Source organism: Polypterus senegalus, chromosome 12, assembly GCF_016835505.1.
Source record: "Polypterus senegalus isolate Bchr_013 chromosome 12, ASM1683550v1, whole genome shotgun sequence".
Lineage (NCBI taxonomy): Eukaryota > Metazoa > Chordata > Cladistia > Polypteriformes > Polypteridae > Polypterus > Polypterus senegalus.
In genome coordinates, this window is record NC_053165.1 from 35,564,971 (window position 1) to 35,592,626 (window position 27,656).

Here is a 27,656-nt window from a genome sequence, read left to right on the forward strand (position 1 = left end):
GTTTTTGAACATAAAGTTTAGTAAATGAAAGTAGGCATTTGTTTCAATACAAACAGTGGATTAACTTAAAGAGACATACCGTATGTTGGTATTTTTAGAACATAAAAACAAGACGAGAACAGGCCATTCAGCCCAACAAAGCTCGCTAGTCCTATCCACTTATTTCTTCCAAAAAAAAATCAAGTCGAGTTTTGACAGTACTTCATATGCATTTTCTCTTATTGTTTCATTTATAAATACCACAATTACCCCCCGTAATTAAATATTCCATTGCAAAGATTTCTATCCAGCCTGGAAAAGTGTATATCTTTTTCATAAAAAAAAAACAAAAAACCTAGGAAACAATTAGAAAATCCAAAATTCATTGGTTGTAAAGAAAACTGACAGTTACAAAGATGTTTTGTTGCATGTTTGTTTCATACAGTTTTTGTTAGTCTGCAATATATTTTTATTTTAAGATTAGAAGCACTTCTCAAATGTTTTGTCTGGTGGACAGATAAGTTCTTTTAATATGAACTGAGAGGGACTTTATGAATGGAAAGGCAAGTAAGTAACAAAAAAAAACTGATAATGAGTGCCTCTTCAACATATTAAAAAAATCTGTTTCTTACTGTCACTTAGGATAATGAAGTGTAAAACTGTACACTTTTGAGATTAGTTATGGTGTAAAAGGATTATTAAATACCTTTAGACAAATTGAAAAATGGGGAAAGGTGTTTGAAATTTCAGTTTTTAATGATAATTGGAAACCTGCCTAATTACTATTTTACTTCTATCCAAATAAACAGCTTTATTCAACAGATTCAGTTTTATTGAATAAATAGTACTGGAAGCTTTAATAATTTTTAAAAGAGATGTCATATGTTTTACTTATTATGACCAATACTTTTTCAGTTTTCACTTACTATAAACATATCCATTGCATTGGCAAACCCCTGTAAATAAAAAAACTCTAGATTGTTTCTTTTTCTTGAATTACAGATATAAAATTAAATATTATAATTACCTTCCATGTTGCAGCATTGCGTCTGAAATATGCAAACATTCGTGTGAACCAGTTATAAATTTCATTAAGTGTTAGCTGCTTTTCAGGAGACTCAAGTATTGCCTAAAAGAAACATGAAAGATATATTTATTTGTCTTCAGAACAGTAAATTATATCATTTTTAATGGCAGAAGGTGATTCAGACCCACATGGCTTTGCCAATTATTGTTCACTTACCAGTGTGTGTTAACAACATCTACTTATTATATGCAGTGCCTTTTTTTCATTTATTCTCCTGCAGAAAATAACATTTGTGCAAAACATGCTGCTAAAATGTATCCATCTAGTTCTTGTTAAAGTGCATATGTTAAAGTAACAGCAAGCATCCACTTCATGCATCAAAATGTCTAAATATTTTTCAAAATTTCCTCTAAATCTATGTTTATTAGTGTGGAAAGGTTAAACACTTTAAACATTGGATATCTGATAACCTCATACATGTTAGCTCTTGTGTGAATTTTCTCTAGCTGTTATTTTAATACAGAGACCAAAATTGTATAGGATGCATCAGTAAATTAGTATAATTTACTTCACATTTAAAATAAATTAAACATTTACATTATGTGTTGGAATATGAATATGCATATTTATGCATATTTATACACATGGATTCTGCACTGTGGTATGTAAAGAGGTTGCCTAATTTGGATTATATCACTATTGCTCATGTTGAAATCTTCCAGATGTGAAAGAGATCGGTCTACTGGAAGTGTCAAGTCTTTTGAGTGAGATGTATTTTAGGTTTCCACAAATGTGCAATATTAGAATTTTTCCAGGTCTATCAACATCAATTTAGATTGTGCAGTAATCCAAACAATCTATTGATTTTTACAAATTTAACCATCTTTTTTGTTACATTCGGCAATGGACTGGCACCCTGTCTAGTTTTGTTTCCTGTCTCAAACAGTACTGTTGCCCTGAAATGGACTATTAAATAAATTTTAAAATGTTATGCTTTTACATTTTTAAGTCATTTGGATATATTAAAATGTACAGAAGTACTATCAGTGATCCATAAAGAGTGCTATTTTAAATACTCATTAGAAAATACTGTGCACCCCCATACTATAACCTGTTATTTGTGTTTAAGCCAATTCTGCACCATTCTTAAAATATACACAGTGCTTAGTCTCAATATTAAACTCTCATGTGATAATTAAAAGCTTTTTGCAAGTTGCAGTAGAAAATATACTATGGTGAAATGATAATTAATATTTCTGCCTTCTTAAAATCTTTAGCATAATATAAACACCTCTGCCACCTGGCTGTTAACATACTTAAGTGAATTGTTTTTCATTTTGCTTGTATAATCAGTTCCAATAATTTACCAGTGATATTATTAATCTAACAGGTCTGTAATTAACAGATCTATACTCTAGTTTAAAAAGGAATTATAGTGAATCTTTTCACATTTAAACAACCATTGTTTAAAGAGCAGCTGCTTTATCTAAATCTTTTTTACATATAAATTGTATTATTATTAGTTTTATTTAATTTGTAATTAGGATATATGTACTGCAGCGTTTCTCAACCTTTAAGTATTTGCGACCTGACTTTTCATAACAAGTTTAATCACACCCCCCCCTAACATTTTTTTAATATGTGGATGCATATTTTATTATACCTACTTAACTTTTATCGACATTTATCTAACTCTATATTTATTGTTCTAGTATCAGAATGTAATTTAAGTTAATTTGTTTTGGTTTCAACAGATGTTTTTTTCATATTTTTGATTCTTGTTTTCTTTTTTTCACATCTTCGCACCCCCTTTTCGTTACTTCGCACCCCTCTAGGGGCCCGCCCCACAGGTTGAAAACCAGTGATGTAATGTGTTGCACATTCGTGATGAGAGAGTGTCAGCACAAGACGACACAACAAGGGTAGTTTATGTAAATATGCATGTACGAAGCTGCTCTTCCTCTTAAAGCCTGAGACTGGAGGAGGGTCCCAATGATAAAATGGAAGTCCTACCCCTTTCAGCACCAGATTTTTATAAACACTGCAACAGCCATAAGCTGGTGTTCATTTTAAGGCTTGTGACTGTTGGAGTCTGAACAGGCTGCAGAAGTACAGCATATGTGACTGATTCACAGTCATTGACTTGACTTACTTTTTCATTTTACTTTTGTCATTAGCCTGGTCTCTAATAAATGGGGATCTCAGGGAGAACCCAACACTTCACAGTGTCTTGTCCCATTTATCTGAGAACTGTTACTATTTATTTCAGCATCTTATCCATCTTTTACAATTGATAATATAAGAAAACTCAATTTGGTTTTACAAAATATCATAACAAACCTAAAGATGTATAACTTTACACATTTGAAATATATTTGAGACTCATCATTACAAATCGTTCGTAGTCTGCCTCTTTGCCTATATTGTGTGATTTTTAGAAGAACAAGACCCTTGGTTTAGCTGTTAATATCTTAATCCCCAAGCCAAGTTTCAGTAAAAAAAAAGAAAGAAAAAATAAAAAAGATTTTCGGCTTAAAATAATGTCTTAATGCCTAAAACTGGTTTGTATCATAATGAGTAGAAATTTTATAGAAAACACTGTGAAATATTTTAATTTGAATGATTAAGTTTTGTATTGTAAACACTAGGGGGTGCATCAGCTCCCTAACCTGACACATACAGACAAGAGACACAAGTCCAACACAACACAGGCTTTTATTCAGCTGTGGGAAACTGCACAGCACAGTTACAAAAGCACAAAGCAGTACACAGCACTCTTTTCTGTCTTCTTTTCTCTCTGTCTCTCCTTCTGCCTCCACTCAGCTTCGTCCCTCTGGCTTCTGGAGCAGGGGCAATGGGCTTCTATTATCCTGCACTCATGAGTACTTCCGGTGGCCCATTAACATGGTTCAGAAACACTTCTGGGTGATGTATGACTCCACAAATCATGTAGCACTTCCTGGCAGCATCCAAGGAACTCAACAGTACTGTTCTAAACTCCAACTCCCATGGTACCCTGAGGGAATCCAAGGCACCGCTGCAACCCAGGGAGGCTGCCAGCTAGCACTCCGGGGAGATAATGCCCTTTGCATGTCAACTCCCCTGAACCTTCCTTTATTAAGATGTCCTGGCCAGGTAAGTGCCCTGGGCGTCCACCACAGTATATAAATCTTAAATATGTAATTAACTACTTTTACAGATACCTCAGGTACTAAATCTGGATTTAATATCTAATTAGGGTTTCTGCAATGAAGATACAGGGCACCATCTTAGTGAGGACATGTGGCTTTGCCTGGAAAATATTAGGGAAAGAGGTCTTAATTTAAGAATTGTGTTATGGACCACCCAATTCAGACAATAATTTCAACACACATCTTTTCGTAATATCAAACAGGCAAGTTTACTGGGAGATATTATAGTCATGGGGGACTTTAATTATCCAAATGTTAACTGGGATAACCTTGCAGATGGAGGACCACAATAACAGGAGTTTTAAGAAATAATCAGTGATGTTTTTTACACAGTATGTTAAAGGACCAACACAGGTAAACCTTGTCTGGATTTAGTATTTTGTAATAATCAAGATAGAATTTAGAGTGTAGAGGTGATTGAACCACTAGGGATAATATAATACAATTCTCAGTATTTTGTAACAGTGCAGATGCAAAGATAAAACTGTTACGTATAACTTTGGTAGGGCAAATTTAGAACAGATGTGGCAAAGTCTAAGGAGGATAGACTGGGATAAGCTTTTAAGCGTGAAGATAGTCAAGAAGCAGTGAAACAGATTTAAAAATATTTTACATGTAATGCAGGACAGGTACATACCTAAATTTGGAATTAATAGGAAATTAAAAAGAAACTCCACAGTTGATTAATAAAGATTTTAAAAAGAAGCTGTGAATGAAAAAACTGCTTTATAAGACTAATGACTGCAAAGTGAATCGTAAGAGCGTTTGAGAACATGATAACAACCATTAAGAAGGATATCATGGAAGCTAAAAGACAGTTGCAGAGGAATACAGCAGATAAGGTTAAAGAAGAGATTCTTTCAGCATTTTAGTAGTAAAAGAACAGTCAAGAAGAAGGTGAGGTGCATCAGAAATAGTAAAGGGGAATTAAAAGATACAGACAATGAAATAGTGGATGCCCTAAACTTACATTTTTCTGATGTCTTCACAAATGAGCAGGTGGATAACCTTCCAGAGCTAAACAAGACTACTAAGGAGGTACTGGGATTTGGAAATTGTAGAGGGAGAAATACTGCTCAGATTAAATCAAACAAATCACTAGGACAAGATAATATTTACCCTCAAGTTCTTAAGGAGGCTAGTGAATACATATATAAATCCATCCATCCATCCATTCTCTAACCCGCTGAATCCGAATACAGGGTCACGGGGGTCTGCTGGAGCCAATCCCAGCCAACACAGGGCACAAGGCAGGAACCAATCCAGGGCAGGGTGCCAACCCACCGCAGGACACACACAAACACACCCACACACCAAGCACACACTAGGGCCAATTTAGAATCGCCAATCCACCTAACCTGCATGTCTTTGGATCGTGGGAGGAAACCGAGCGCCGGAGGAAACCCACGAGACACGGGAGAACATGCAAACTCCACGCAGGGAGGACCCGGGAAGCGAACCCGGGTCTCCTAACTGCGAGGCAGCAGCGCTACCACTGCGTATATAAATCCTTGACACATATTTTTAGGAAATCACTGTGCACTGGAGAAATTCCAAAGAACTCGAAAATGGCAAATCTAAGATATAAGCAACTATAGTCCAGTAAGTTTAACGTGCATCACAGGAAAAGTAATGGAAGGAATTATTAAGGAATTATTAAGGATAAGATTGAGCAACACCTAGCAAGGAAAGGAGATAATAGGAACAGTCAGCATGGGTTCAGAAGAGAGAGGTCATGTTTTTCTAACATGCTGGAATTTTTTGAAAAAGTTCTGCACAGATCCTCTGAGAATTTAATTTTTCCAATTTCAAATAGTATAAAACATCAGTTACCCACTGACTTAAAAGGGGAGAGCAAAATAAGTCTGCGTACCAATAGTGTAGTTTGTTTGTCCTTCTCCACTTTAAGGCCATCTGGGAGAACACCAAACACAGCTTTTAATGGGTTACGGTTCAATTTTATTGGCTGGGAATTAATGAGGATGTTCGTCACGTTTGCACATCCTGTCCAGAGTGTCAATTGCAACAAATTCCTAGGAGGACTGTGCTCCTCTCGTTCCCATTCCCCTGATTGATGTCCAATTTGAAAGGATTGGGATCGACTTAGTAGGACCCCTGGAACCCTAAGCTAGAGAACATAAATATATTTTAGTCCTAGTGGATTATGCTACCCGGTATCCCAAAGCTGTTCTTTTGCTCTCATCTACTTCTAAAGCCATTGCACTGGAGTTGGCAGTGGTCTTAGCGCGAGTGGCATCCCTAAAGAAGTCCTTACAGACAAAGGGACGCCTTTTACCTCGGAGATGTAGGAAGGAAGGAAGGAAATAGCCAAGATACTTAAAATAAAGCATCTAAAGACCATGGTGTGTCATCCTCTGGTCTAGTAGAGAGGTTTATTCAGACAAGAAATGAGAAAAGGCTTCGCAAGGTGGTCAGCGAGAATGGAAGGAACTGGGATCAGCTCCTCCCCCTCATCCTTTTTGCATATCGGGAGTCCCACAAGCCTCTACGGACTTCTCACCTTTTGAGTTATTGTATAGACAACAACCAAGGGCATATTGGATATTTTAAAAGAAGGATGGCGGGAAGAGGCTTTCCCCTCTACAAACATATTAGAATTTATTGCATAATTATGCAATAGATTTGGAAAAATCCACTCCTTGCTAAAAAGTCACATGGAAAAGGCACAAGCAGCAGAGGCCTGATATTATGATCAGGGCATGTCTTTCCGAGAGTTCCATCCAGGGGATTGAGTCATGGTCCTTATTCCTACATCACATTCTAAATTCACACACATGCACATAGGAGGCAGCTTAAGGCCTCAAATGAAGGTAATTCCATGCCAGACCAGGGGGTGGCGGAGTGCACTAATCCTTTCTCTTTTTCCACTGCAGACCAGATACAGGAAATTTCGCCTGGCCCCGATGATGTCACTTCCTGTCCTAGGCCCGATGACTTAACTAATTTCCTCTGCCTTATTTTAAAACCACCATCTTTACCTCAACCAGTCAGTTCTGTTTTGGATTGCAATCAGTGCCATCAATGAATGTACAACTGTGCAATCAATTTATTAAATTTTGCACCCAGGTTCAAGTATACAGGAGGCTGACCCAATCCTTTTTGTGGCTCTTTTGTCTTTCTTTGACAATATATATACTGTATATATATAAAATGAGGTTTCTGAACTTTTTTGGACACTCTCCCTCCCCCCCAACTGGATGACACGCCAAGGTGCGTCCCAAAATTCGATTGCCGTGTCTGTGCAAGATTGCTTTCCCACTGCTGGGGCAGCTATATCAGGGCTATAAGCACTTGTCATCGATCAGTGATACAAGGAACATTATGAATGCAGAGAATGGTATTACTTGGCCAATAACCTGGCTACGACCCTGCCTAACTTCTGTGTCTGAAAATAGGAGAGTGGTAGATCCTGCTACAGTAAACAACCATGCTGTTCCTGTGCAACTTTCTGAACTTGAACTTTTGAGTTTCTCTCTGTATCACTTGATCAACTTCCTTTTGTTGTTTATACCACTGCTTTAGCCAACAAATGATATGTTTTTCCTTGTCTCAAATTTCTTTTTTCATGTGCTTTTTCTATTGTCTTTTAACTAACACTGAACGGAAAGGGCTGTTTATATTGATTTGCATATTAAAATATGCTAAATTCTCAGAGGAGTCATGGTGGGGTGGCAGGCGCGTGCACAAGTGTTACATTTCATACTGACTGGAATTTATGTAGAAGTGCATGGAAGTTGGCTTACATATGGTTTTCAGCATCTGAATTGTTTTGTGTGCACACACATTTCCACTTTAGTCCATGTTTAAGTATGAATTCTAAACACAGCGTTATGCATAAGGCCCCAGGTTCTATACTGCAATATGCTCTGCCAATAAGGTTAGTGTATAAATAATGCAAAAACTGCACTGTGTGCCAAAACACTGTTAATGCAGGTAAGGTATGGATAGGTTGTCTGCTGCCAGTATAACTGCAAGTTTGCTGGCTCACCATGTAACATGTCTGTCTGGTGGGGAACATTTAAAAGCTGCCACTGACCTGGACTTACACTCACTTTCTGTCTCCTCTTGCACAGGAAAGCTCTGTTCTTTTGATAAGATAAGGGAGAGAATGCAGGATGGTGTCATCATCACTGCATGCATGCTGCATGTGTTCTGTTTCACTGGACGCAGATGAGGTCCCATGGGATGTTAAGGAGCCTGTACTATTCCCCCAAAATATAAGTGAAGGAACTTTAGAGTTTTTACTGCTGTATTGGACTCTTCACCTTGGTCTTTCTTAGTTGGGAGGAGGACTGCCCTATGCTCTTGCCTGCTTGCAAAGCACTTCTCTCTTTAGTAGAAAAAGAGGGTTTCGCTCCTGACAAGGTTGGCCAGCTTGCAGACTGAATCAGATTTGAACAGTGAGGAGGGGGATGATCGCTCACCTGAGTTTTGGGGACAGTTGGAAGGTGCTCTGCAGCAGGCACTTGCCCCTTCAGCCTCCCCAGACAGGGGTACTGTTTCTGTCTCTGAGGAACCATTGACTAGGGAAGCTGGGGATGACACCCAGACCAAGTCAGAGGCTGTTGCATCGGGCTCTATGGATACAGAGGCTGCCACACAGACTGAATTTGTGCTCTTACAATGAGATGAACACAGCTTATATCTTGTATTTGAGCAAGCACGTATTGCAGATGATTACTATGAGGAGTGGGAAGGTTATAGTTTAAAAACTCTGCACTTTTAGTTAAGAATGGCATCTTGTATCATGTGATTTCTGATCACATTGAACGATTTAGCAGATGATTTAAAACAGATGATTCGTTGGGTGGCTAATTATGACCTCACCTCCTTTGACACTGTGTTGCCCTTTCTCATGCTTGCTGTTCAGGAATCTCCTCAGGTAGCTACTGGCTTAAGTCCATTTGAACTATTATTTGGTTGGCAGCCACGAGGGGTGTTGGACATCAGGAAGAATGGACAGGGGTTTGAACTGACACCCACAGGGCGAAATTTGTCGATCAGGTCACTTAGCTCCAGGAAAATATTTTTAAATAGTCCTTTATCAGTGTGGAGAATCAGCAATATGAGAGGATAATCAGTAATGTGATTATGATAGAAAAAGTACATTTTGTGAATTCAAAAAAGGCAATCAGGTTCTTGTTTTGATCCCGTCTGACCCAAACAAGTTATTGGCGAAATGGCTGGATCCTGCAGTAGTGGAAGAACGCATGAGTTGTGTGAACTATAAAGTTAGGATTACCAGCCAGTGAAAGCCCGTGGAAACCTACATGTTAATTATTTGAAGGAGTGGCACAATCCTAATGAGGTGTTGGCCACTACCGCTGTAATGACTCAGATTGAGGTTGCTACTGGTGATGATTTGATGGACACTCAGAAGGCTGAGTTACTGTCCCTGGTTAGAAGAAACTCTGATATCTTTTCATCCATGCCTGGCCTGACTGAAATTGCTGAACACAAGACTGTGATGGAGCTTGGTGTTAAGGTACAGATGCACCCATATCATATTCCAGTAGCAAGGAGGACTGTGATACATAAGAAGGTGAAGCAGATGTAATTGGCCAATTGTTCTGGTAACAAAACTGGATGGCTCCATTCAGTTTTGTATAGATTTTCAACGCTTGAATAAGATTTCCAAATTTGATGCGTACCCGATGCCATGTATTGATGACTTGCTGGAGATGCTTGGACAAGCCTCTTCTATTTCCACCCTTGATCTCACAAAGGGGTACTGGCAGGTGACTTTGGAAGAATCCAGCTGCAAGAAGACTGCGTTCACCACCCTACACTCCCACTTGGTCTCCTTGGTGCTCTGTTAATTTTTTAGAGGATGATGGATCAGATTCTGGGACAGCACTCCACGTATGATGGAGCGTATACAGACCACCAGGGTCATATTCATTATTTATGACTGAATTTAGCAACTTTTTACCTGATTTGGCTATAAATTATGATCATGTAGTATTGATGGGGGATTTTAATGTACACATTGATATAACTTTTAGCAAATGTTTCCTTATTTGTTAAATTTAGTAAAATTTTGTCAGATTGTCAACGGTCCAACTCATAATCGTAACCATACATTAGATTTAATTATAATTCACAGAGCTGATATTTAAAATTTAAATATTACTCCATGAAATGAATTTATTTCTGGTCACTACATACTGTAATTATGTTGGATTTGGTTCTGCCCTTAACAATAAATTCACAGATTGAATCAAAGAGAGTGTGGCATCTAGATTGTAACTCTGATATTTCAGTGATGTGTAATCATGGAAAACAATTTAGGTCAGCTAACATCAAATGATCATATGACCTTGAGAGAGGCTTTGGATGCAATGGCTCCCTTTAAAACAAAAGTGATCAAAGTGCATAGAAACCCTCCCTGGGTTAACACTAGAATTACCAGAGCCTACGAAAAAACTCATAGATCTGGCCCACCTTAAATCTGTTCGCACCTCTCCGCCAGTGTCCTTTGTCCTGTAAATGTGCCGATAAACACAAGCAGCAAGCAGCTGGCTATTCCATCCCCCCACCGACTTAGAACGTGCACAAACTTCTCCCAGCTCATGCTTTGATTGATTATCTGGGAGTGAAGTGGAGTTTTAGAGTGGAAATAATAGATCGTTATTTGGAACACATGCATTTCATGTGTGTTCCATTTCTAAGATAATCTGTGTAGACACATTTTTAAAACAGAAACATTTTTCATATTTTAGTAGTAAATGAGAAAATGTAGGCATTAACTGTATAATGTATGAAGCCTGAAGTCCAAAGATCAAATAAACACTTTCAAAAAAGGTTCAAGAAAAAGACAACAGCTTCCATGGCGTAGCGGTAAGATTTGCTGACTTGTAATCAAGAGTCCTTGGTTTGATCCCGACTCACTCCTATAATTATATAGTGAGCTGCTCTTATTGTTAATATTATACAGTACACACATACACTTGGTTTGCGTCTGTAACACATGGTGTACATTTATAGGACTTGTAAAAGTTACCTTTTTTTCACTTTTATTCTCTCTAAATCACGACCACAATACATACTACCACCCCCCAAACCCCCCCTCCCCCAAACTCAGGGATCTGACGCTGTTAGTTTATATTTGAAACTCGGAATAACTGGAAATGTGACTCGTGTTTTGAGACAATGGAATTGGACATCATCTGGAGGGATAAAAGCTGACACACAGATGCTGGCGAATCTGCCTTCTTCGTATCTCACCGTCACTTGATTTTTTTATTCAGTTTTATTGAGTGTTCCTGTTCATGCTGAATTAATATGCACCTAGGTATATATGATATTTGGAATTATTTGTTTTATGACCTGTACAGTACATTTCTGAAAACTTTGTGGCACGGATGCAACATTATTCATATTATTCATATTCATTCACATAACATCTTACGGTTTGTAATCAGTGACCACTTGATTTTTTTCCCCCGATCTTGTCAGACCCCACATGTTGCTGTATGACCTTTTTTTTGTACTCCAGGACATTCAGAGTAAAGAATAGTACAGAGCAGTAAGTTCAGCACTATATGCAATCATCAGATTCAAATGTTAACAGTTCACACACACACAAGGATCATCCTTCCTACATTTACAACGTGTGTACCTGTTACAATGTACACTTCTCTCTGTGCTGTGGTTTCTATTACACACCTGAAAGAAAGAGACAATATATGTGAAAACATCATCACACTAATGCAATAATATTTGAAAACAAACAGCGTCAGATCAGATGTGAATTTATGCTGCTTGCTGCTTGTCTTTATCGGCACATTTACAGGACAAAGGACGCTGGCAGAGAGGTGCGAACAGATTTAAGGTGGGCCAGATCTATGAGTTTTTTTGTAGGCTCTGGTAATTCTAGTGTTAACCCAGGGAGGGTTTCTATGCACTTTGATCACTTTTGTTTTAAAGGGAGCCATTGCATCCAAAGCCTCTCTCAAGGTCATATGATCATTTGATGTTAGCTGACCTAAATTGTTTTCCATGATTACACATCACTTAAATATCAGAGTTACAATCTAGATGCCACACTCTCTTTGATTCAATCTGTAAATTTATTGTCAAGGGCAGAACCAAATCCAACATAATTACAGTATGTAGTGACCAAGGTTATTATAGTTAATAAAAACTAAAATCAAAACTGAAACTATTGTTAAAAAAACATTTTCGTAAACTGAAATAAAATAATTAACAAAGCCGAAATGAAAAACTAAAACTAAACGAAACTATTAAAGTAGTTGGAAAGACTAACTAAAATAAAATAATTACATACTAAAAATATTTTTAGCTTGCATTTGTGAATGAATATTTTTGCTTTTAGTCTTTAACCCACCACAAGCTACCTCCATATATTCATCCAGTGAATTGCGGCTGGTGATGGAGGGCAGGTGTTCACACAGCATTTGTGGTAACAGAGCAAGCTGAATACGGGTGTGTAAAGCATGTGAAATAGAAAGCAATTTACATGCTGCCTTTATATGCACTAGTTGTACTGTATATCAAGATGTACTTCAAACGCCTGAAATCGAAACGTGCTGGTCAACAAAATGTTTACTGTATGGCAGAGATGGGGACAAGTCGCATATGATCAAGTCCAAGCAAGTTTCAAGTGTTAACCATCAAGTCTCGAGTCAAGTCTCAAGTCACAGTTAAGACAAATCAAGCAAGTCAAATCAAGTCAAGGGTTCACCCTAAGCAAGTCAAGTCGAGTCCTGATAAGTTTCAAGCCAAGTCAAGTCAAGTTCCAGTACTAAAACAAACAGAGGTTAAATTTTCAATACGTTTATTTTTGCACAGAAAAATTTTTACAGAAAAGATGAACTTATATACATATATTATGTATCTTATTTGCATTGCTATATTTAAATGATATGCATATCTGTGCTACATTAATATCTGAAAATAAAATTGTGTTGCTTACACAAAATGTTTAAAACTAACAAATCCAGTCTAAAATGTATAATGCAATTCAATCTGAAAGGATTAGTTTACTTTGACAACAACAATGTACAGATAATGTACTCACCCCTTGTCATCCAATATGTTCATGTCTTTCTTTCCTCAGTCATAAAGAAATTGTTTGTTTTTTTTTGAGGAAAACATTTCAGGATTTCTGTCTATATATAATGGATATGTATGGCGCCCCCGAAGTTTGAACCTCCAAAATGCAGTTTAAATGAAGCTTCAGAATGCCAGAAATGATTGGTTATTTTCCAAACAAATTGACAATTTATATACTTTTTAGCCTCAAATGCTGGTCTTGTCTCCTCTCTGTGCAGTCTGTGTGATTCGGGTAAATACAGTTAATAGATGTCAAAAAAACAACAAGCTCTTTTATATCTTTAATGTCAAAAATATCCTGCAATGCTGTTTTTACCTTTTTTTGTAAAGGGCATTTGAGCTTCTATACATGTTAACTGTGTAAACACTGTGTCTGCACTTTTGCTGCAATCTAAGACTGTATTTACCCGAATCACACAGACTGCGCAGAGACAACACAAGACCAGCATTTGAGGTTAAAAAGTATATAAATTGTCAATTTGTTTGGAAAATAACCGATTGTTTCGCTAGATAAGACTCCTCCTTCTCGGCTGGAATCGTTTAGAGTCTTCTGAAGCTGCATTTAAACTGCATTTTGGAAATTCAAACTTCGGGGTGCCATACATATCCATCATATAGAGAGAAATCCTGAAATGTTTTCCTCAAAAAAATGATATGTACTATATGTACTGACAGAATGTAAGACTTGCTGACTGGCCCTTACAATTTGGGCGTTTGCAGCATTGCCGTCCACTTTCAACCACTGGCCAGTGACCCACAGCATCTGAACGGACTTCCAGTGTTGGAATAGCCTTAGCTGGACCTCGATGTTTCTTCTTTTCAAAATCCCTTTCAACATCAGATGAAGGCCGTCCCCTCTTCTTCCTTGACATAACCTTGCCTTGCATGCAGAGTGTACGTGCAATTGATGTTCTAAAAGCAAGCAAATCCTTCTGCTTCTTTCTTGGAACATCCAGTGAATCACAATCACGTCAATACAACAACCAGCTGTTTACAATGGCCATATCAACAAAATGAAAAAAGAACCTATGTTAGTACTTTTTACCTTATGTGGATGCAATAATATGCAATTAGTGCATCAAGAGCATCAACGCCACCCATGAACTTGTTGTACAGGCTGATGATGTTTGGACATTCTATCGACACTTTTTCGACTTTCTATCCCATCTTTCTACATTAGAAACAGGCTGGGCACTGGCAAAAGTGCTGGTAACAATCACCCCTGTATTTTCAAACCATTTTACTGCTCTTATTTCTACATTGACTACAACAACCTTTTTCTCTTCAAATGTCCCTCTTCCCTTCTTCTTCATATCGGTGTCTACGCTGAAATTGCACCCTTGCAGGAGACTTTACTGCACAGTCCCAAGGGCTGGTATTCCCTTGTTTGCAAGGGCAACAAACAAGTCCAAGGAAGAAAACCAGTTGTCAAAATACAGTAAGTTATTGAGAGCACCACGAATAACTTGTGCAAGCTTTAGCACAATGTTTCCACTTGCACCAGTGTTAGGTTCTCCAGGCACAGGATCTATTTTCCCTGCAAATATATCAAATGAATGCACCAGGCCTTACATATCTCAAAGCACAAAGATTTTGTATCCCCATTTGTATGACTTCTTGGGGATATATTGCTTTAGACTAGATCTACCTTTGAATGGCACCATTTGCTCATCAATAGACAACATTTGATCTAGTGGGAGACCCTGAAATTTTGGGAGAAGTGAATCAATAATTGGCCTGATTTTGAAAAGCTTATCGTAATTTCCATCATTGTTGGCTGGTATGTTGCTGTTGTCATTGAAATAAATGATTTTTTTAATTTGTTCCCATCTGTTCGATATCACATCAGCCACCTGCGCTACTCGACATTCACTGGACCAGTACATTCTTGACCTTGGCAAATGTACAACACTCATGTACACTACAGTACCAATAAACTGCTCCAATTCATTTCGATCCAATTCGAGGGCACTATTTGGATTTTTTTGTGTGCAATACAGATTACTTTGTTGTGCAATACTATCCAAAAGATCAGCATCAAAAAAGTCTCGGAAGTACTGAATTGGCAGTCTGATTTCATCAGCATCTGGAAGAGCAGCTTGCCAAGTTGGAATGTCTTTTGCAGAATTCTGTTGTTGCACCGTCTTCCACACTACCTTTTGCTGTGTTCTCCTTGCAGTAGCAGCTGGTCGCCTTCTTGCACTAGTAGCACTGGTGCTGGCAGGTGCATCATGATTGCTGTCAGAGTCTTCATTACTGCTGCTTTCTTTGTCAGTACTCTCATTACTACTGCTTTCATCTTCAGAAACATCACCTTGTGATAATGGTGTAGGTATGTAGTCTTCATTGCTCTCCTCACTGTCACTGAGACAGCTGTCATCACTTTCAACTGGTGGAACCCTGATTTGAAGTCCACCAGCTTGCTTTCCATAGAAAGTTGATGTGTTCATTTCGTTCTGCCTCAAAATAAACAGCAGAAATCACATTTATATCTCAGTATGCTATTTTTACATTAGAAATTCTAGAAATAAACTAGGATCAAAATGCAAAGCATTTGAAATCTATGCACAGGAATTCGAATTTCTTTGATATTGCACCTAAATACAATTATTTTTCATATGCAGCCATTATTGCCGAATGTAGCGAAAAAGCGACATAGCGAAAACGGCGTCTAACTTCCGAAATCTTCGTCACATGTAGTCTATTCTGAAATATCAGCAATAGAAGAAAACTATAAGCTTATATGTATTTTCATCTTAGCGCAATTTACCTCAGATATGGAGAATTTCGCGAAGTGAGCAGCCAAAATCCACGTGCATGGAAACGCCAACACCTCGCTTCAATCAGGTGGTTGTAGTTTCCACTGAGACCGCTAGATGGGAGCAGAAGCACTTTCAATTCAATCCTTGGAACGTATCGAATACGCAGCAACCGGCATTAGCGGGATACGCATGCCACCTCGGCTGCATTCAGCCTGCAAGCAGTTTGATGCGAATTCGCGACAATCGTCTACATGGGGTTAAAGGCGCAGGCACCAATTATGGTGCTGCTGAGTCATAATTATTTTATTAAATTATTTTATTTTATTAAACAAATTATATTTAATTATATTTAAAAGTTCAAGTCATTGTCGAGTCTTCCACTTTAAGTCAAGTCAAGTCTCAAGTCACTTACTCTCAAGTCAAAGTCAAGTCAAGTCATTTTCTTACTTCAATCAAGCTAGTCTCAAGTCCTGAAAATTGTGACTCGAGTCAAGTCATGTGACTCGAGTCCCCCATCTCTGCTGTATGGAGAGAAAAATCATGAGTGAGTAACGTTTCAGTTTATTTCTCAGGTGCCTTGCATACCAGGGAATTTTCCTGCTTTGCATCCAAGCTGGCTGGGGTAGCCTCCAGGTTTCCTGTCATCCTGTACTGAATTAACAGGTTTAGATGATGTATATATTATTCTTAATCTCAAATGCTGTCTCTGTCGTTTTGTGCCCTTTCTTATTCCTTTTACTTACTCTTGCTCTGCTCATTAAGGATTTAGTGTTCATATGCATGGGCTATTCAAGTCTCACTGCCCCTAACACTGACACTAAATGCTTGTTTTTCTTTGTTTCCCTCAATACAGCTTGGTGGGGTCTACACATTAATTCAAGCTTAAGAGCCCTGTTCTTCCTAAGCCCCCATGATTTTCATGATCACACCTGTCACAATATAGTAGAATCTAATTTCTGATTTTTGATTCTGATTTTGTCAAAATCCTGTCTACAAATTGTGTATGCCTGAGACTAAATCAAAGATTAATATGGCTGGTAGAAAATAAAAAGCCCAGTATGGAAGATTTTTGAATGCAATATTGAAGGCATTCTTTATAAGCATATTGTCTTGGAGTGAGATATATTGTGTGGTATAGACATTTACAGTAAAAAAAAAAACCCTCAAGCCTTAAAAGTCACCTAAATTTCATTACAAATTGGCTCATTCTGGGAAATAAAAGGAAGAAATAAAAAGTGCCAACAATCAGAGCATATTTGTTCAGCACAAATGACATAGAAAATATTTAAAAAATGATAAAATTGTCTAAAATTGTTCATATTCAATATCTGGTTTTGATTAGGCTTGTTTTCATCAGACAAAAACAAAACCAGATAGTAAGCCATGTAGTAAGTGTCCACTAATATCTAAATCCAATAAGTTTACAGTTCTGTCTTATTGTAACACAAAACTAAACTCCATAGTAGCTCTTTAACCATAGTATAATTACTACAACTGAAACTATATATATATATATATATATATATATATATATATATATATATATATATATATATATATATATATACTGTATACAGTAAAAATAAAATAGAAATGTCTTTGTGAGATAAAAACTAAATTTAAAATACACGATGAAGGAAAACTAAAACTAAACTGAATTTCCAAGTAAGGTCAGAAAAATTTAGAAATAAAAACTAATATAAAAAGGCAAAACTATAGTAACCTTGATCAGCCCCCAATCTATGAGATAACCTTTAACTCTAGCATGTCATTTAAATTGCACATTACAAAACTGTCTAAAATATGTTTTTTATATCTTTAAAAAGTTGGAAAATTAACATGTTTTCTAAATATGCAGTATACTGAGGAATTAATTCATGCATTTATTTTTAGTAGGATTGACTACTAACTGCAATGTGGTGCTCACTGGTTGTTCAAATTGTTTTTTATACAGCTTTCATTTAACTGAAAATGCTGCTGCAAGAATTATTACAAGTACAAAAAAATACAAACAGATAACTCCAGTTATTAAGCCCTTACGCTAGCTTCCAGTTAAGTTTAGGGGAGATTTCTAAATCTTTCTTTTAACATACAAAACCTTAAATGGCTAAGGTAAAACTTACATATATGAACATATCATTACTTACAAACCACAGCATGATTTAATATCTGAAGATGCCAGTCTCCTTATCATTCCAAAGATGAATAGAATAACAGTGTGAGGATGAGCTTTTAATTACAGGGCTCCAAAGCTGTAGAGCGGTCTGCCTTCTACTAAAAAGGGGTTCCTTCAGTCTCAGCTTTTAAATCCTGACTGAAGACTCACTACTTCAGTTTCGCATACACTGAGCAGAGCTGCTGATCAGGTATGCATAGTGCATCTTTGTGGTTAGTCATTAATAGTATAAGTAATTTGATATTTACAGTGATCCCTCGCTATATCGCACTTCGACTTTCGCGGCTTCAATCCATCACAGATTTTAAATGTAAGCATATCTAAATATATATCAAAGATTTTTCGCTGGTTCACGGATTTCTGCGGACAATGGGTCTTTTAATTTATGGTACATGCTTCCTCAGTTTGTTTGCCCAGTTGATTTCATACAAGGGATGCAATTGGTGGATGGCTTAGAAGCTACCCAATCAGAGCATGTATTACGTATTAAATAAAACTCCTCAATGATATACGATATGCTTCCCACATGGTGCTTGATTGTTTGCTTTTCTCTGTCTCTCTCACTTTCTCTGACATTCTCTGCGCCTGACGGAGGGGGTGTGAGCAGAGGGGCTGTTTGCACAGAGGCTGTTTGCCTAGAGGATACGGAGGCTCCTCTAAAAAATGCTGCTTTATCACGGTGCTTCGGCATACTTAAAAGCCCAAGAGCACGTATTGATTTTTTGATTGTTTGCTTTTCTCTCTCTCTCTCTCTCTCTCTGACATTCTCTGCTCCTGACATGCATTCTTTGAAGAGGAAGATATGTTTGCATTCTTTTAATTGTGAGGAAGAACTGTCATCTGCGTCTTGTCATGGAGCACAGTTTAAACTTTTGACTAAAGGGTGTTATTTCATGTCTAGGGGGCTCTAATAATGTTAACAGTGTGGAAGAGTTTATAAGGGCTTAAAATATATAAAAATAACCATACAAACATATGGTTTCTACTTTGCAGATTTTCATCTATCGCGGGGGGTTCTGGAACGCAAGGAGGGATTACTGTATAAACTGTTACCAATGCTTACATTTCTGTTAAGTACTATAAGCATAATTAAGTACTCAAATGTAATTGTTATTCCACAGTTGTTTGCAGTATGTGTAAAAATTGTGGAATAACAATTACAATTGACTACTTAATTATGATGTTACACTGTATTACATAATAAGTACAAGGTAATAACTCCTACTCTGTAATTATACAGGTAATTAAAAGGTAAGTACAGCGTAATTAGGACCATCTAATCTAAAGTGATACTGATTTATTTAGCAACGTTTGACTGTTAAGTATATCTTTGTAATAAGGAGATTAAAAGTACACAAGTGTATTGTACAACTTATAGGTATTTTCAGCTTTCAGGCACCTCACTAAAATGGAGAATTGTATCTAATATTTATAGAATATATGTGTAAAACTTTTGTTTACTTTACAGTATTCTTCATCTACCACATACTTGCCCAGAACAGGTTAAAATTATGTCCAGGTCATTCTGTAATTATTTTACTGACTGTGACTTGAGTTGATATCATAGGGTTTCTGTTATTCAGAAAAAACCATGTTATCATTTCAGGACATTCATCTAATCAGTTTTAAAGTTAGTCCCTGACATCAGACACATTAAGATCTCAAGATACCAGTCTGCTTATGATTCCAAGGATTAATAAAATAACAGTGGGAGGTCGAGCTTTTAGTTACAACTGTGAAATGGTCTGCCTGCTACTATAAGAGGTGCCCCTTTGGTCTCAGTTTTTAAATCCTGGCTGAAGACTCACTACTTCAGTTTAGCATATCCTGACTAGAGCTGCTGATTAACTGTACAGACTGTATCTCTGTTGTTAGTCATTAGCACTAAAACATAAGTAAAATGATAGTTATGATTTGATACTAACCCTTACCAATTCTGTTTCTCTTCTTGGTAGTCAAATGTGGCACTTGGTGCCATGGCCCACCTGCCAAGTTGTTTTGCCTGCCTAAGGTAAAGTCATCCCTGATGGAGGATCACAGGAATCGTGGGAAAGAGGGGTCCTTTGTTCAGATTAGCGCTATTTCAGCTGTGGAATCGCCAAATGGGGAAGGCAGCTTGATGAATGAGGTCCCCAGGACTCTAAACAAATCCAAATCATATTATGTGATATCATCTACTGTTAAATTCTACTCCGTACTTCTAAAATTTTATTTTTGTACTGTATTGAGGATTGATTCTGTTCTGTGTATTGTGCTGTATTGTATTCACCCCCTTCTTTTTGACAACCACTGCACGCCCAACCTACCTGGAAAGGGGTTTCTCTTTGAATTGCCTTTCCCAAAGTTTCTTCCATTTTTTCCCTACAAGGGTGTTTTTTGGGAGTTTTTTTCTTTTCTTCTTAGAGAGTCAAGGCTGGGGGGCTGTCAAGAGGCAGGGCCTGTTAAAGCCCATTGCCGCACATCTTGTGTGATTTTGGGCTATACAAAAAAAAATTGTATTGTATTGTATCATAAAGCAGGAACTATATAAAAGAGAAGACAAAAACCTTTGTTTAAAATGAAAGACTTTTTGTGTCATTTACAAAAACATATTCTATTGTGCAAAATCCCCTGAGCATAAAGGAAAAAAATCTCTAATAATATATACTCCTCAAGTATGCACATATTAAATACTGTTATTAAATGATGTTGGATTACTTGCTTTTGTGTATACGAACTCTGCTTATTTATGTCAGAGGCTAATTTGTTTGGTTAGAAGGAAATAACTCTCCTGGGATTTTAAATTTATTCTAGAAACAACAGAAAACTAAAACTATGAGATCAGCCTCTAATTCTAAAATATTAGTTGTGCCATTTAGTTTAGTGATGATACTGAATTGAATTATCAGACAACCTAAATCAGTCTAATTTCTACACACAAACCTCTTTTAGTAAAACAGTCAGAATTATTCCTTTGTTGTTTGTCTGGTAGATATTCAGTTTTTATTTGTTTTAGGTATATTTTAACTCACTGCATGTTTTGCATCTACTAAAAATATAAAATATTTCACTACCACATTTAAACATAATCAATTATTCAGAGTACAGATTAATTTGTAATCAGGGATTATTATGCATTGTCATAATTGACTTTCCATCCTTATACAGGTTCATTTCCACTGTTGTATGAAGTGAAGTTTATTATAACTGTATTTCATGGCAATATGTAATCAAAACAAGCAATTTAATTGTGTAATTATAAAACTTTAGATATAGTCCATTATTTCTTTTGCAGCAATTTGTACTCTGTAAAGTTGATAAAGCTGTTACTTCAACTACTACTAGTACTCTTAAAAATCATATTAATCTCCTAATGGAAAATATATAGCTAACATATACGCTATATCCTTAACTCAGAACATTCAAGTTCCTTATTGTCTAAGGTTATGTTTAAAAACTGCAAAAACAATATTCTTACCTGCCGTATTAAGGAGGCATAAGTAAATGGAGGCCTTATTTCAGCATTCATATAAAACTCTTTGTTCTGAACAATATCTGTTAAAAATTGAAAATAATATTTAAGTAGATAACACATCAATCTAATTTCTGAAGAATTATGTAAAATGTTAAGTTTTGCAAATGTTTTCAAGAAAAGAATATGAAATTCTATTTCAAGTAATTATTCATATTAAAATTCTAGAAGTAGTGCTTTATTTTTGTCAGTTCTCTACATTTCACATTAGACACTTTATTTCATTTCATTTTGAAATTAAAACAAAGACAGAATTATTTAAAAATAAATGGTGTTTCCATTTGCGATAATACAGAAATACTAAAACATATATCAACTTATTTTCCTTTCCTGCAGAATAAAAAAACTACTACTTAAAGAGCCTATTTTCTAATTAAACACATAAGATATATTATACTATGCATCATGAGATTCTATAATTTTAAACAAACACAATATTTAAAAATCCATACAATCTCTAAATAGCAGGTACTGATATTGAAAAATAGTTATTGTTTTAACTTTGCCTCTTTTAGATTTTTAAATGTAGAAAAAGGAAAAAAGGAAACTTTTATTAAGCTACTATAATTCCTTTTCAATAAAAATATGCATGAATACTCTACAGACTAAGCACAGTCAAAGAAATGTAACCTGAAAAAAACATGGAATGCAAACATACTGAGCATAGTGAGGTTTGTGAACACACAAATAAGAAACTAAAACAATTGGTTATAAATTTGTACAAAACACACTAACCAGAGTCATATGATAATTTAAGAATACCTGGAGAGATGGGCATATTGTATTTTTCTGGATACCGTCTTCTGATTGGCCCAACATTATGAATGCTAGTTACAGAGGGTCCCTGGTTGACAATGGTAAGAGGTGTAGCTGGTGTGGTAGGTGTTTGAGGTAAGCTCTGTGGAGATACTTCTGATACAGTTTTAGAGAGTGTGACACTGGACACCAGATTCAGCTGAAAACAATACAACTTGTAATTAAAATACAAGTATTAAGGCTTTTAAACTAAAACATTTTAATTTTCAAGGTGCAGCACATTTGTACTTATATTTTGACAAAATTCTACACAGTTTTTAAAAAATATACGAATATTTAAGTACTTATCTTGGTAACCAAAGTCCTTTTATTGTGGACATTTCTGTATATCTTCCTTTCAATATACATTATTTGTGCATTATTTCAAACCACTATTTAGACTGACTTTCTTTTCCCTGGTCCACTACTGTCCTACATTAATGTTAAAAAAGTGGACAGATTAATTTAAACTTTTAACTTTAATGAATACAATATTTTCTCTTAAACTGTCAAGGTAAATTAATGGAAGGAATTACTAAGGAAAAGATTGAGCAACACGTGGCAAGAACAGGAGTTTTACAGAACAGTGAGCAAGGGTTTAGACTAGGAAGGTTGTGTTTTACCAACATGCTTGAATTCTATCTGGAAGCAATAAAATAATTTGATCAGTCATGCATTTGATATTATTTATCTTGATTTTCAAAAAGTATTTGGTAAGGTACCACATGAGGTTGTGTGTACATGGGTGCAGAAAGTATAGGGTTATGTTGTAAAAAAAACCCTATTAGAACTGGGTGATGTTAAGAGTGGTGTCCCTTAGGGGTGAGTACTAGGGCTGATGCTGTTTTTAGAAATTACAAATGTTAGGTTTGAAAATACAATACTGATGGGGTGGCACGGTGGCACAGTAATAGCGCTGCTGCCTCGCAGTCAGACCTGGGTTCGCTTCCTGGGTCCTCCCTGCATGGAGTTTGCATGTTCTCCCCGTGTCTGCGTGGGTTTCCTCTGGATTCTCCGGTTTCCTCCCACAGACCAAAGGCATGCAGGTTGGGTGCATTGGCGATCCTAAATTGTCCCTAGTGTGTGCTTGGTGTGTGTGTGTGCCCTGTGGTATGCTGGCGCCCTTCCCAGGGTTTCTTCCTGCCTTGCGCCCTGTGCTGGTTGGGATTGGCTCCAGCAGACCTCCTTGACCCTGTGTTTGGGTATAGTGGGTTGGACAATGATTGACTGACTGATACAATACTGATGCTGTTTTTAGGAAGTACAAATGTTAACTTTGAATACACAGTGCGAGGTGTGAAAATCGAAATTACACCTTATGAAAAGGATCTAGGAATCATAGTAAATTCATCCCTAAGACATTCCAGACAGAGTTCAGAAGCCATTAAGAAGGCTAACAGAATTTTAGGTTATATAGCATGATGTGTGGAGCACAAGTCAATGGAAGTTATGCTGAACTTTTATGACACACTGGTAAGGCCTCATCGAGAATACTGTGTGCAGTTTTGGTCCGCAGGCTACAAAAAAAAAAATATAAGTGCTAGAGAAAGTCCGAAGCAGAGTGACTAGGTTGATTTAGGACTCTGGAGAGTAACTTATGAGGAAAGATTAAAAAAGTGGAACATTTTCTGTTTAAGCCCAAGGGATTTAGAGGTTGCATGATTGAAGTGTTTAAAATTGTGACGTGAATTAGCCCAGTGGATCGAGACTGTTGCTTAAATAAAGTTCAACAGAACATGGGGACATAGTTGGAAATTTGTTAAGGGTAAATTTTTCACAAACATTAGAAACATTTCTTCATTCAGAGAACCATAGACACATGAAATAATTTGCCAAGTAATATGGTAGGCAGTAGGACTTTAGAGATCTTCAAAGGCAGACTCGATGTTATTTTGGAAGAGTTAAGTTTATAAAACTGTCAAGCTTTGTTGGGCTGAATGGCCTGTTCTCATCCAGATTGTTCTAATGTTCTAATCATTGGGTAGGTAAGAGGGTGAGCTGTACAGATTTCAAAAGTTAAGTAGTGAATGCTAAAATTAGTTACTAAAGATTCTTGATCATAAGTGTAAGCAAATGACGTTGAAGACAAGTCCAGTATTGACATTTTGTTAGTAGGCATGGAAAAATAAAGAAGGATTTTCATTTGCCACTTGCAGCCAAAAGGTACATATGCATGAAAGTTAGCCTGTACAAAGACATCTAGTAGCTGCTGTTCAAATGGTTTAGACAGACCCACAATTTTCAAAAAGCAGGCCAAGTTTACCAGAGTCCTGTGAACATCTGGCTAAAGAGTAACGTCTATTTGCATGTACATGTCCTGTACTTTCTTAGATATTTCTTCCATTTTTGTTGTACCTCTGAATGTCCTGTTTGTAACTCCACATGTCCATCTTAACATTGTCACTTCTGCCACATCTAACTTCGTCACCGCTACTCGCCGGTAACTAGGCTATTGAGTTTTGCTATGACTGGTGATTATGATGGTATTTTGTTTTTGCCATTTTTGCTGATATCTCTGCGTTGACTGCGTATGCATTTAGCTTCAGCCTAACCCCTGTTTCGTTTAAAACTTACTGGTTTGTTCTCTGGACACCTGAGCTGCCTGTGGCCTCGCCTACAATGTGAACTGGTAGGATATTAACCTGGTTAATGTTTGTTTGGAGTCTTCTGTCGCTCGCTATCCAACCTGCGACTGGCCTCGTCCAGTACTTAGCTGCTGAGCTCCTTTGACTGCGTCTGCTCCAGTCTGTGCCTCTGCTGTCTGTTCTGCATCTCGACCCAGACATCATACTTCTCCCTCGTTGGAGATACATCCATCATAGGTCCTGCTGGAGATTCCAAGTGGATGCCTCAAAAGGAATTAACTCTTTCTGGTCTGACTATCGGCACCCTCCATGTAACACAGATAGGAATGCTGACCACAGCGTGTTGGCCAGCATAGCTTGGTCGACTAACACCACTGTCAAATGCAACAGCAACATTGTCAGCTTCGGTCTACTGAACATCCGCTCACTCACAAGCAAAGGACATCTCATTCAAGATCTCCTCATTGACTGTAAGTTTGACTTTCTCTGTTTAACCGAGACTTGGCAGCAACCTCAAGACTTTTCACAACTTAATGAATCCAAAGGGGGTTTGTTTACACTTGTCAACCCCGTGCCTCTAGCTGTGGAGAAGGTGTCGCTATAATTTATCGTGAGAAGTGGAAAGTGCTACCGTTGCCTGCTCCTGCTGTTAACTCTTTTGAATCAACTGTGTGTCAATTGTCTGGGCCAGTTCCTACCATCATTGCAACTGTCTACCGTCCTCCTAAATCAAATAATGATTTATTGAACGATCTTGCTACCTTTCTTACTCATTTATCTACAATTACTCCAAATATAATTCTGCTGGGGGATTTTAATATACATCTGGACAATATCAATCTCCCTCTCACTAGAGACTTTTTATGTTGCCTGGAGAGTTTTGGATACCAGCACACACTGATGTTCCTACCCATTGTAAAGGACATATCTTGGACCTGATCTGGTGTTCTGGTGTTGTTCCTCTCAATCTTACAGCAGATGAACTTACTATAACCGATTATTTTCTCCTTTCATTCAATGCTAAACTTACTTTTTCTGTTCCTAAGCTCCCCCATCTCATAGCTTTTCGTAATATTAAGAATATTAACTTGAATTTGCTGTCTTCTAAAATTGATTCCCAAATGGACATTTATAATTTATCCACTCCCATAGAACTGGTCTCATATTATAACACTTGTCTTAATGGTATTTATACTCTCTTGCTCCGCTAAAAACCAGATCTGTTTCTTTTTCTTTTTCTGCCCCCTGGTTTACACATGAACTATGCCTTCTGAAAGCTAAGGGCAGGCAACTTGAAAGGTTATATAAAAACAGACTCTTTGTCCACAAAGAGATGTATAAAAATCATCTACTCTACTACAAGGATTGTATAGCTCAAACCAAATCTAATTATTACACTCAGTTAATTACTTGTAATACAGGTAACACCAAGTCTTTGTTTTCTTTACTTAATAATGTTACACAACCTCCAGACTCTTTACCATCTCACCTTTACTCAACTGCCTTCTGTAATTCTCTTATGTCTTTTTTCAATGAGAAAATCCAAAAGATACATCAGCACCTTGGTCCAGATCCTTTCTGTATTTCTTCTGAACTACACTCACCTATTCACTCTTTTCTTCTTTCCAGCTTCCCACTTCCTCTGAAATCTCAGATCTCATCTGCAAATCCAAGTCATCTACTTGTCAGCTGGACCCCTGCCTACAGTTTTGGTTAAAGCCTGCCTCCCCTCTCTAGTCCCTCTTATTTCTGCCATCATTCACTCTTCTCTTACTACTGGTATTATTCCCTCATCTTTCAAAACTGCTGCTATAACCCCAATACTAAAAACCTGGTTGTGATCCTACTAATTTCAATAATTTTCACCCATTTCTAACTTGCCCTTTATCTCCAAAATTCTTGAAAAATAGTAGCTATCCAACTTCACACCCACTTGTCTCACAATAATCTATATGAAAAGTTCCAGTCTGGTTTTCGCCCCCTTCACAGTACAGAAACGGCACTTGTTAAAATTACCAATGACCTCTTATGGCTGCTGATTCTGGTCTAATCACTATTCTCATCCTCCTTGATCTGAGTGTGGCCTTTGATACTATTTGCCATACCATTCTCCTTACTAGATTATCTCTGATTGGAAATACCCACACTCCACTTGATTGGTTTAGATCCTACCTCTCAGGCCGCACTCAGGTCATTCAACTTAAAACCTTCACATCCCAACCCACCACTGTTACTTCATGTGTGTCCCAGGGCTCTTTCCTGGGGCCTCTTCTTTAAATTATTTACTATCTTCCCCTTGGCAATGTTTTCATAAATATAACATTAATTTTCACTTTTATGCTGATGACATCCAACTCTACCTTGCTAGTAAACCCACCTCTTCCTTTCCACCACCTTTGCTTTTTGACTGCATTGCTGAAATTAAATCCTGGTTTTCTTCGAATGTTCTTAAACTAAACAGTGACAAAACTGAGCTTCTCCTCTCTGGTTCAAGTCATCATTATCCAAAGCTAATAATCTTTCTCTTATTA

At 37.1% G+C, this 27,656-nt stretch overlaps 1 protein-coding gene across 1 annotated transcript in view; it reads right to left on the reverse strand.

The window, feature by feature from the left end:
• The window catches only part of LOC120540226 (forkhead box protein P1-like), a 526,994-nt gene that overhangs the window by 168,326 nt on the left and 331,012 nt on the right, over positions 1–27,656 (reverse strand). Inside the window, exons 10-12 of the mRNA XM_039770790.1 lie at positions 22,508–22,700; positions 21,692–21,768; positions 1,007–1,108 (exon numbers count right to left, since the gene is read on the reverse strand). Of these exons, the coding sequence (XP_039626724.1) occupies positions 1,007–1,108; positions 21,692–21,768; positions 22,508–22,700 (372 nt within the window). The remainder of the gene's footprint in view (positions 1–1,006; positions 1,109–21,691; positions 21,769–22,507; positions 22,701–27,656) is intronic.